At 40.2% G+C, this 12,610-nt stretch overlaps 1 protein-coding gene across 1 annotated transcript in view; it reads left to right on the forward strand.

Moving 5' to 3' along the window:
* The window catches only part of LOC137089162 (ephrin type-B receptor 1-B), a 319,379-nt gene that overhangs the window by 285,680 nt on the left and 21,089 nt on the right, over positions 1-12,610 (forward strand). Inside the window, exons 10-12 of the mRNA XM_067452662.1 lie at positions 3,200-3,385; positions 5,728-5,975; positions 8,223-8,438. Of these exons, the coding sequence (XP_067308763.1) occupies positions 3,200-3,385; positions 5,728-5,975; positions 8,223-8,438 (650 nt within the window). The remainder of the gene's footprint in view (positions 1-3,199; positions 3,386-5,727; positions 5,976-8,222; positions 8,439-12,610) is intronic.

Raw genomic sequence — 12,610 nt, forward strand, 5'->3', positions numbered from 1 at the left:
TACGTGTCATTAAAGAGAAGGAAAAGCTAATTTCAGCAGTCAAAAAAGTTATATTTTCATGATTTTCAAGATCATAAAAACCCATGTTTATTCATTATAATAATATGCACTGTTGAATCATGTGTAATAAAATTCTTCATTACTTAGTAAGTAAATAGGGTGAGTCTTGATATATTTTACAGTTATATCTGGAGTCTATGGCTGTCAGAGTGTGTGCAGGATGGGTTATTATTGTGCCGGAAGACTTGAATGTCTCTTGGCCTTCCTGTCACACTAGGTGACATTCCCTGGTCTCTCCGCCCTCCAGCGTCCGAGCCGGCGCTCACCTCTTCTGAAGCAGACGTTAGCAGCTCTTGCCTGTGTCTTTCAGTGTGATTGCATCAGCTTGCACACCTGCTTTTGGTCTTTTTTCTTATTGGACAGCGGATATGAACACCTCCTTTTAGAGCTCGTTTAATGTTTGTTTTATTTGTGTGGGTTGCTGATTCTCTGAGATTACTTTCTGCATCCTCTCTTGCTCTCACGCACACACATACTGATGTTTACACGTGAAGTTTCATCTTCTGCCATGAAGAGCAGTTTGATAGTGTGTCTGCGTTATCTGTTTATGAGGTCCTGTGGGGGATAAAGGCAGAAGAGAATTTGATTCGGCTCTATTGGAGAGGGAGAGAGAAAGTGTGAGAGAGAGAGAGAGAGAGAGAGAGAGAGAGAGAGAGAGAGAGAGAGAGAGAGAGAGTGTGTGAGAGAGAGAGAGAGAGAGAGAGAGAGAGAGAGAGAGAGAGAGAGAGAGAGAGAGAGAGAGAGAGAGAGAGAGAGAGAGAGATATTCACTGCAACTGTCTTGTATTCAACTGCTGTTTAATGATGTCAGCAGCTATGAATCCATAATATTTTAAAGGGGGTAAAAAGGAAGAAAGGAAGAGAATAAACATATTTGAAGGGACAGGTAAAGGAAATAATTGATTATCTTTTCATCACGGCACATGTTAGTGGAAGGGATATATTAGGTAGCAAATTAACATTTTATCCAAGTAGTCCAGGGAAGGAACAGTGGTGAACCGGTGACAAGGTCATGGCTGGCAAAGGCTCATTGATTCACGTGGGGAGCGAAGGCTGGATCATGTGATCCGATCAAACAGATGAGCTACTGTAGCTCAAATTGATCAAGAGGTTTTATATAAATACAGGGCTGAACATTAACTTTTTTTGCTCACCAGCCACTGTGGCTAGTAGTTTTCCAAAGTTACTAGCCACTCAGCATTTTCACTGGCCACGATTTTGACATTGATACCCTGGGGGGAAAAAATGCCATATATATTTTGTTGAATATTATCTCGTAATTTGGCAACAGGTATACTGCTGTTACCTTAGGACCTGACACACATATCCATTATACTGTTACACATGCACTTTGTTTTCTCAACTTTAGGTTCACCTAAGAAAAATCTGACTGTTTAAGTGAATACTTGCCAAGACTGGCATTTTGACATTAGTTTGTATGCGTCTCAATTTAGTGCTGAGAGGCAGCTTTATGTGCATGCACTTTGGGTGTGAGCACAAAATCTGCGGGAATGAGTACAATTACACACAATGGGCCTCATTCATGAAACTTTCGTAAATATATGAGCCAATTCTGAGTAATTTGCACGTAAAATGGACCTTTACTAAAACTTTCCTCCGGATTCACAAACGCTTCGTATACCACGGATTCGTTATTTAAAAATGTGTATGTTAGTGAATTCCAAACGTGAAAAAATTATGCGCCTACACACTCATTCATAATTTGCATATTCCCCGCCCATGAGTTACAACTGCAAATGACGTGACCAGGAAACGCTGTGGACTCTTTTGTACTTCTTTCTGAGGTTTGGCTCCCATCACATATTGCATCATGCTACAGAAAAGCCGAGAATCTCAGCTCTTTATAGACATGTGGATCATGATTCTAGACCAATCAGAGTCCAAGATCTCCCTTTACAAATTTGAAGAGGCGGAGCCTTCTTTCCGATTTCCTAGTGGCCAGTTTATGTCAGTGCAGATGAGTAGGAGTTGTTAGACACTTTGGTCAGATAAATCTCAATAACTTTTATTTACAAGGAGATATCAAGAAAATTCTTTTTTCCCCTGTTTAGTGCCAATTTATAGAATCAACAGAAACTTCCAAAAAGCTTGGATCCCAAAATGATAAAAAAAATAAAGATTTTAAAATAACAAATTAATTAAAAATAAATCAAAATATTTATTTTTTTATCTATGTTTATCATAAGATTGTGAATAGATACAATATAATAAATGCAATATTCCACCACTGTGTTAAAATTTAGAGTTTTTTTTCTGTAAAATGAGACCATTTTTTTCAATTTACTCCAATGTATGTGGGTAGGGCGCTCTTTTAAATTCAGATATTCCTAATTCTCAAAAAAATGCAAAATGTGCTGCGGAGCTGAAGTGGTTAAAACACTACAAATATAAAATGTATATCATATAGACTAAAATTAAACCCATGCACCAAAAAGGGCTGGTAGGAGTGACTGTCACACACCACTGCTGAAATCTACCCCGTTTGGCGGGTTGACTGGTGTTAATGTCAAGCCCTGTATGCCATTTCAAACCCATATGATTATCTTTCCTTCTTTGTGAGACTTTTGAATGGTGTTTTTCCATACAGTAAGAATGAAAGATGAAACCTTTAAGCTTCAAAAGGGATGCCAAAGCTACATAAATGTAGCAAAAAAGTCAAAATTATTACTCTGCCTGATCACAACTCATCACTGATATTTAATATTCAAGAACCGTTAACGGACTGAATGTCATAAAAATAATTTGGTTCCAGTATTTTTATTTAAATCAATTCACAACCCTATTTATTTTAATGTTTTTAAGGGGAGAAGCTATTGTTGTCATCAGCATCAGGCGATGGGCGCTGTAATCATTTTCATATTTCAGATAAATCCACTCGGTTTTAGATTGCCTCTTATTTAAACACTCACATTGGATTTATTTATCTACTGCTTCAATAAGTGCATTAAAACAGAAGTGTTTATAATAATGTGCCCAGACTTGATCTCCTTCCGTTTGTATCATAAAATAGATTTACCATAATGTCTTTACAGCTGCACTGAAATGAAGACTTTTAATAACACCATGCGAAAAAAAAGTTAGATCATTTCATTGAGCTGTGGATTTCTGTTGTGCTCTAGAACTCACTTTGAGGCCCGATCTGTCCAACTGCCACACACCAATGGGCTGCCCGACCCTGCCAGGCTCTCCGGGGATGAAGATCTACATCGACCCGTTCACCTATGAAGATCCCAATGAAGCCGTCAGAGAATTCGCCAAGGAGATAGATGTCTCCACCGTCAAGATTGAAGAAGTTATTGGGGCAGGTGTGTGGTGTGTTTCTGCTATGTGTGCATGTTTAAATGCATAAATAACCTTAAAACATAATGATTTTTTTTTTTTATGCCAGAATATATATATATTATTCATTTGATATCATATAGATTCATTTGTGAAATGAACAAAATTTAAATTAATTCAGAAACAAAACACTAATGTATGCAAAAATTGACTATATCGTGTCTAAAATTAAACCATATTAAATTTATATTTATTGAACTGTTGTATAAAATGAATATCACATTTGCACTTGTGTGATATTTTGCTCGTTTATATGATATTGCTTAACAGTCAAGGTCAGGGGTATCTCTAAGACAGATCAGAAGCACATCTACCTCCCCAAACTTTTATAAGCTCACAAGTAGGACACACAACACCTACATCATCCTGAGGGTCTGTGCCCTTCTCCTCGTCTCCATGCCGAGTCATGCTGAAGACGAGTTATGACTCACAGTCTGCTCTGATGCAGACAGCTCAAGTTAATCCACTGATGCGCCTCATATGGATTTCACACAGATCATAACAAATATTCTCAACCTTTTAGCACTAAAACTCAAATCAAAGTTGATAGAGTTTCTCTTTAACCTATCCCTTACTATTTTTGCCCATTTTTTTCTTGAGTTATATTGATTTTATAACACCTCTGCCACCATATAATCACGCTTTGTTTTGTTACAAAGTTGCTTCTAGAGAAGTAGGGACAATTCCCATTGTGCAGTCTGGGGTGGTTTAGTCTATGTTTACGTTAGCTTAGCTGATATTAGCTTTAGAAGTTATGTAACATCAGAATTCACTTGAAATGACTAATACAGAAAGTTTTTTGCTGAATCACTGAAAATAATTTTCAATTGTTTCATCATTGTTGATGGTGTGATTAACAATGCCTTTGGATTCGCTGTGTTTAAATGCCAATGTAGGTTCGCAGGTAGGTTTGTAAGTAACTATTCCCTCAAACATATCGTATATAGGGGTGTAACAATATATTGTTAAACTATAGCCTTGAAATCTAGATGCACCCCAGCGTCACCAAATCTAATCTGCCACGAGTATCGTCTAGCAACTCTCAGTACACATCTGAGCTGTAAAAACCAAACTCTGGTCGGGCCAATCACATCGTGTATAGAGTCGGTGGGCGGGGCTTAACATAATTACGACCGAGTTGCGCTTGTGTGCTACTAGTAAACACAGAAGCGGCGAACGGCGGTCTTTCGAATCAGCTTTGACCGCGACTCTGGAAGACTTGGAGTTAAGCTTCTCTCTGAGAAAAGAACAAAGAACGGCACGGAAGTCATTCTTAAAAAGGGAAGATGTGTTCGGAGTTTTGCAGACCGGATACGGAAAAAGTTTAATCTGTCAACTAGCTCCGCTTCACGTTGCTCTGGTTGGTTGTAGCGCTATCCAATCGCGTGCAGAGGGAGTTTGAAAGACAACCGTTTATCCCGCCCCTCGGATTGAGCCCTGTCTATGGTGAGTTTCCAGACCAAACTTCTTGATGTGAGTCTGGCTTGTCAGGCTAGTTAAACTATATATCACCATATATATGTGACGATATGTATCGTTGATGAAAACGATATAATTCGCAATAAAGAGTTGTTTTATCTATTATCTAAGGTATAATTCACCCAAACACAAATTCACAAATGCTCCACAAATGTAAACTCTGTCATCTTGTACTCACCATCATGTCGTTTTTCATTTAACTTCCAAACCCAAATTAAGATATTCTTTATGAAACCTGAAGGATTTCTGTCCCTCCATTTAAAGTCCATTATTCCTCTCAAACTTTATAGACCAAAACAAATGTCATAAAGGCATTGTGAAAATAACTAATTGAGTGTCTAATCCAAATCCAAGTCTTCCAAAGAGACACGAACAATGGTTTATGATTAACAGATTTACAACAGCGCGTTGTAAAACATACTGTAGTAAACACGGACATTCAAATGATTGCGTGAGAGTGAGTAAATGCAGAATTAAAAGTCTTGGATGAGCTAAACATTTACAGTTTGAGAGCTGTCATTTTGATGAGCTGTGACGGATTGCATTGATCATCTGAAGTGCATGCGCTGCCGGAATGACATTTAAAGCGGCACTCCTCAAAGTCGAAATATCAGGATGCATATTGTATAGTGTGTTCAGTATCGTTTTATATATATATATCGAATCGTGACACGAGTGTATCGTTACACCGCTAATTATACACATTCCTATCCATCGAAAGTTTAAATGTACTAACTTTTAGTTATGTGCTTGGATGTTTAACCACTTTATTGTTTTATTTTTATGGTCTAATTCTCTCTCACTGATTCTTCCTCTCTCTGCGCCCCAGGTGAGTTTGGGGAAGTGTATAAAGGTCGACTGAAACTGCCTGGAAAACGAGAGATCTACGTTGCCATCAAAACACTGAAGGCGGGTTATTCTGAGAAGCAGAGACGCGACTTCCTGTCTGAGGCGTCAATCATGGGGCAGTTTGACCACCCCAACATCATTCGCCTCGAAGGTGTGGTCACCAAAAGCCGGCCGGTCATGATCGTCACAGAGTTCATGGAGAACGGGGCGCTCGATTCTTTCCTTAGGGTAAATGCAGCATCCAAAACAAGCACCCTCTGTCACTCTCTCTCTCTATTTTCTCCCTGTTTCATTCTTTCCCTTTGACATGGAGAAGTACACTGCTTAATCGATGTTCAACCCATTTTTTTCTATCTCATGGTTTGGTTCTCCCTAGCTTTGATCTGGTGCCGCAATAAAGGTTCTCTTTGAAGCTGGCTTAGAAATCCAGCACATCCGAGTACCGTCACCATCGATCCACACCCCCAACCCCTGTTTGTTATCGTGCGTTCAGTTCAAAGCTTTCACTTGTGCAACATGGCGGCTGTGTACAGAAGTTTAGAATGAACTGTAACGTCCCCCACTGTGCGCTGTTAACACGTTTTAGACAGCTACTGATGAAGAGTGTTAAACACAAATGGTGCTCAAAAAGGAAAATCTATATGTTTCTTTTGTGGTTGTGCAAATACTTAAGATATTTATTTAGTGTGTGCTGCTGTTAATTATTATTTATTATTGAAGGGTTTGCCTTTGTATGAAACAACACTTGTACTGAAATAACTTGTTTCTAAAAGTACTGTACAAATCCATGTCTCAGACTTGCAGCTGATTTCAAAGATCTCATGCTAATTGCAAAGATAGTCTCCCTGGAGCAGCCATTCAAGGGTACAGTGGAGATACAGCAGCAGTTTATGGAGGAACTAAAGCCCTTGATGTTCATCCAAGTTTGGAAACATCTTGAAAGTAGGGGGTATAGTTCATGTGGCTCATATGCTTCATACACCCCACAGGAAAGTCAATCAATCTGCATCCTGTATGCTACCCAATCAATCAATCAATCAATCAATCAATCAATCAATCAATCAATCAATCAATCAATCAATCAATCAATCAATCAATCAATCAATCAATCAATCAATCAATCAATCAATCAATCAATCATTCTGTCTGTCTGTCTGTCTATCTATCTTGTCTGTCGTTGCATCCGTCTGTCTGTATGTATCTATCTGTCTCAAATATTCACATTTTAAATCTTCTTTATTATAGTCAAATATTATTTTATATAATATCTGAGTTTACATTTAAATTCTAATTGGAATTCTGCATCCTGTATGCTACCCAATTCAAATTCAATTTTTTTAAGGGGCTCTTCATGCTCCTTTTCCACCAAGGCTGAGTGCTGGTTTATTACCAGAGCCTAGTTTTTAAATCAGTTATTTGTCTTTCGACACCCAAAGCACAGCTCTGAACCAGGAAAAGTGGTTCATGAGTAGTTCAAATGTTGCTGGTCTAGAAGTAAGAGCCGATTGCGTTAGGGGCTTGGGACTGGCTTACCGTGACCAACAAGACGAACAGAAACTTGTGACCAGCATTTTTAAAATAGCAGCTAAAAACGATGGATTAATCCTGTTATTCCTGATTGTAATGTCTTCTATACATATTATGGCAAGCTGCCTTAACATTTGGATTTGCCGTGTTGGATGGTGGATTGTTGATGATGTGATTTCACCTCGCAACTCAGTCTGAAAACCTGTACATTTATTTCTACTGCTTCTGTTACACTTTTGCGGTAACCAATCACAGACTTGCTTATCCATCTGGCACGCTATTGGTCGGTTTAACACGATGACAGATATAGAAACGATGGGTCATTGCCCGTTGATCACGCCTCTTGTGGTCTGATTGGTTAAGGACTATCCAGTTACGTACAGTTATTCAAATAATGCTCGTTTATCACACGTCTTGTGCAATAGTGCACACCTCTTGTAGGAAATACAGAGCAGACTCTCCTGACCAATGTTCAATTTTAAGACGACGAGGATGATTAACAATAACGTTGGATTCACCGCGTTTGGATGCCAACGTAGGTTCGCAAAGCCATGAGGATCAAAAGTAACCCAACGTCCGCCATTGCTTATGCTTTGTTTGTGTTTGGTGCTGTCATGCTAGCATTGCTAGGAAAGATAAGACCTATTCAGTGACAGGTCTTACACCGGGCTGTGTGGTGGCTTTCTAGCCTGTCGCCAGTCGAACCAACTCAGAACCGATTGTAATTCTAAAGTCTGATTGGTTGATGGAAATTTTGTTCCAGAAACTTGTTGATCCTGGAACATATCCTACTTTGACCAACATGTTGAGCTTTTTGAAATAGAGTGAAATAGAAAGAGATGCTTACATTTTTTCAGTAACCACCAGATTAAACCAAAAATATGTGTACAGCTAAACAGCAATTTTACGTATTTGTGAATGTCATGTGATTTTTGTGATGTGTTGTAGCAAAACGACGGACAGTTCACGGTGATCCAGCTGGTGGGGATGCTGAGGGGAATTGCCGCAGGGATGAAGTACCTGTCGGAAATGAATTACGTCCACCGAGACCTGGCTGCCCGCAACATCCTGGTCAACAGCAACCTTGTGTGCAAGGTGTCGGACTTCGGCCTATCCCGTTATCTGCAGGAAGACACCTCTGACCCCACCTATACCAGCTCACTGGTAAGATTTTGTCCAGGCGCGTCAGACTCACCACTTCATTTGAACAGAAGATAATAGGTGCCATGTTTGGCAGTGTTGCTTGAGATAATTGAAAAGACAGGTATTGGCCATTTATAACTGCCCTTCGTTTCCATGCTTTGGTTTTATTGTCTCATTCTTGTCTGCTTTATTTTCTTTTATTCCCTAAAGAATGAAATCCAGTGAATTGTCTCCCTTACAGGACATGGCACTTTTCTGGAAAAACTGCATTTAAATTCTGTATGTGATTGAACAAAACCTAGTGACTGGACGTCCAATAGCCTGCTTCAACAAATGGAACGCTCAGACTTTCAGAATTCTCTATTATGTATCATTAATAGGCATCCAGGGCATCATTAGCCCTCCTGTGCTGCAGATCTTTAATATTAATATGAAATACTATTTTCTCCTGCCTTCTTAAAGACTCTCGATTAAGAGCACTGTGATATTTTTGGTGCCGTGGATTCGCCGCTTTGGTAATTATCTGGGTTTACTGATAATTCATTGTCTTGTTCCGTCTTATCAGACCCTGTTATGATTTCAGTATTCAGGCTGGTTTCAGAGGCGCTGGTAGATTGACAGTCACACGTTTAGCAGGGTTAACCGTTTCGCTGCATAATTCCTCTGCACTGAAGAGAAACAGCCCTAGGTCAAATCCTTTATTGAGCGTGTTTTAAATTCACTTCAGACTTCTCATCGAAATGTCCCATGCATTGCAAGCAAACAATTTCATCGTTTACACTTGGGTGGTTCCTCTTTGCTTGCGAGCAGAGATGTGAGGCAGATGATAAGGAGACGAGACGACAGACAGGGAATATTTAGCTAACATTTTGTCTCTTAAAGCGTGTGAAAGCTCATTAAGCCCCAAAGGCAGCCACCATTCACAAACAGGATGTCCTGTGGTGACTGTTGATTGACAGGAATATGCGGCAAAGGTGTGAACAGGGGTGTGATACCGATGTGACATCGCCATCTTCCTTACTGATAGAGGGAGAATTTAATTACCCCCCCAGAGATTTTGTGTGTGTGTGCATTTTTGTTTGCTTGTTCTGTCTGTCTATCTATCATCTGCCTGTGTGTTGGCCATAATAGTCGTTGTAGCTTGATGTTTCTCTTTACTGAGTTCATTGCATCGGGGAACGTTGACGCTAGGGCCTTCAGGGTTTTGTTCCATTGATGGGATTTGCAGACGACATGAAGGTTTAAATCTCTGTGATGTCATTAGCACACAAATGCACACACATCTATACATCCAGCCATACAGCGCTGGTCTTTCAGGTTGTTTGACTGTGTTGCTTCATCTGTCACTCTGTCAGCTCTTTCACCAATTCATCACTCTTTGCGTCCAATATCGCCGTTTTCTGAAAGGACACAGACTTGAGTTAGAATGATGCTTTTACAAATATTTCCCATCAAGCACTCCTTCTGGGTGGCAGACTCAGAACAGTGATTAGGTGCAGAGTGATTATTGACTGTGAGGCATAGAATGCAAATGTCTTGGAAATTACAGACCAGAACTTTGCTTTTGGATCACTAGGTGTCTGTCTGCATGTCTGTCCGTCTAACTTGAAGATAACACAATCTTGTTCTAAAACACACACAAACTAATCCAGGGAGCTTCTCATCCAAAACTGGAGGATTCTTGGTCCTGAAGGAGATGATATAGAAAAGGGAGTGAAATTGAAAAGGAAGAAATAAAGAATTGTCCCTCACTTTCTCAGCATGAACACAGACTTCCCGCTCGCTGTCAGCATGACAAGTGCAGTGGCTGTGTGCTGCAAATGGAAAATAAAACTATTTACATTGAGGTGGGATCTGGATGTGTGACACCCCCTCACCCAGCCACCATTCTCTCTGTCACTTTCTGTTTCCCTCTTCCTCTCCCATCCAAGGCATGCCAGATTGTGGAATGTGACATGCTCATTCTCTCTTTCCGGTTTATTCACTTTTTCAGTTCCTTCGGTGTCTTCAGTTGTTTTCCCACACTTGTCTTCTCAGTTCCAGGTGTTAAAGTCTGATGTCCTTTAGCATCTCGTGCAATTGTATAGTTTTGCCTGTCAGTGTCAAGAATGTTTCACATTACGACTTATTATGGCCAAGAACTGAGACTTAAACTAGTTCACACTGCCCAACTTGGTTTGTGGCAGTGTAGCCTAAGACACAAAAAAAGCCATCTGACCATCATGCAGTTGTCTGGATTGTTGCATTAGCGTTGGTAACTTTTGCCACTGAAAAGTAATCGGGTCAGGTCATTTACATGCATGAAATTCTTTGTTTGATGGGTTCATGAAAAGGTTTATCCCACCCCTCTCAAATCGATTACAATTTCATTCAGTTTGGGCATTTTTATTCCTATTGAGGTTTTTATATGGACTGGACTTTTAAACCGATTACAGTGGTCAATGTAAACGCACCTGTTAACAGTATTTGTACACCTCTCCTCAACAAGACACTGCTTTTCAGGTTTTCCCTATGTCCACCGTGGGGTCAACAGTGGTGGAATGTAACGAAGTACAAATACTGGGGGTCAAGTTACATAATTTACAAATCACACAATTTGAACTGCAGCATTTTTCATTATTTATGTTTGTCTATATAAACTATCAATTTTCTTCATGGGTTAATGCAGCCTTGACTCTTGCCTCTCTTGTAAAATGTTTGACTGTGAGCAGATTGGTTAGCGAGTAACTGAGGACATCAACACCGCTTTAGCACGCAGTTGTCCTCGGCTTTTATTATTTAAACATGAAATTTGACCTTAGACCTGCAGCATGGGCACAGTACCATGTGACAGACATTTCAAAGTGGCGTACAAGTGCTGTTTCATTTAAGCACAAAGAACTCTCAAAAGAAAAAGAAAGCGGGAGGAAAAAAGAATACTTAACCTGGTTATGAAAGACAAGGTCATAATCTAATATTAAAAATCCTGGATGGGAAATTGGAAAGAAAGGATGATAAAGGATTAGGTGAGCGTGGTTTAATTTGCACTGTCCCCGTTGGGTTTCTGGGCGGTGACGGGGCGGTACGGGACCGGGAAGAGGGGGCGAAAGGTTAGATACGCGCGGTTTGCCTACTGCTATCTGAACCAGCTCCCCTGACGTCTGATTTGCCTGCTGATGTTATTGCAGCACCATTTGGACTAGAATTTTAAATTAATGTAAGTGAAGGAGAAATAAGCAAATTAGATCTGTGAGACCCTCGGAGAAACTGAATGGCCATGGGTTATAATTTTAAAGCAGTTAGACAAGGTGATCTAGAATTCTTCATTGCTGTAGCATTGGTTTTATTGGCATCAGTGTGAGATGGGGGTGGACGGTGGACCTTATAATAGAGTGTGAGTCATTATAATGTTAACTGTATATACACTCACCTAAAGGATTATTAGGAACACCTGCTAAATTTCTCATTAATGCAATTATCCAATCAACCAATCACATGGCAGTTGCTTCATTGCATTGAGGGGTGTGGTCCTGGTCAAGACAATCTCCTGAACTCCAAACTGAATGTCAGAATGGGAAAGAAAGGTGATTTAAGCAATTTTGAGCATGGCATGGTTGTTGGTGCCAGACGGGCTGGTCTGAGTATTTCACAATCTGCTCAGTTATGGGATTTTCATATACAATCATTTCTAGGGTTTACAAAGAATGGTGTGAAAAGGGAAAAACATCCAGTATGCGGCAGTCCTGTGGGCTAAAATGCCTTGTTGATGCTAGAGGTCAGAGGAGAATGGGCCGACTGAGTCAAGCTGATAGAAGAGCAACTTTGACTGAAATAACCACTCGTTACAAATGAGGTATGCAGCAAAGCTTTTGTGAAGCCACAACACGCACAACCTTGAGGCGGATGGGCTACAACAGCAGAAGACCCCACCGGTACAACTCATCTCCACTACAAATAGGAAAAAGAGGCTACAATTTGCACAAGGTCACAAAATTGGACGGTTGAAGAAATTCGGTTGAGAAAAATGTTGCCTGGTCTGATGAGTCTCGGTTTCTGTTGAGACATTCAGATGGTAGAGTCAGAATTTACCGTAAACAGAATGAGAACATGGATCCATCATGCCTTGTTACCACTGTGGAGGCTGGTGGTGGTGGTGTAATGGTGTGGGGGATGTTCTTGGCACACTTTAGGCCCCTTAGTGCCAACCGGGCATT

The sequence above is a fragment of the Pseudorasbora parva genome, chromosome 9 (assembly GCF_024679245.1).
Source record: "Pseudorasbora parva isolate DD20220531a chromosome 9, ASM2467924v1, whole genome shotgun sequence".
NCBI classification, from domain to species: Eukaryota; Metazoa; Chordata; class Actinopteri; order Cypriniformes; family Gobionidae; genus Pseudorasbora; species Pseudorasbora parva.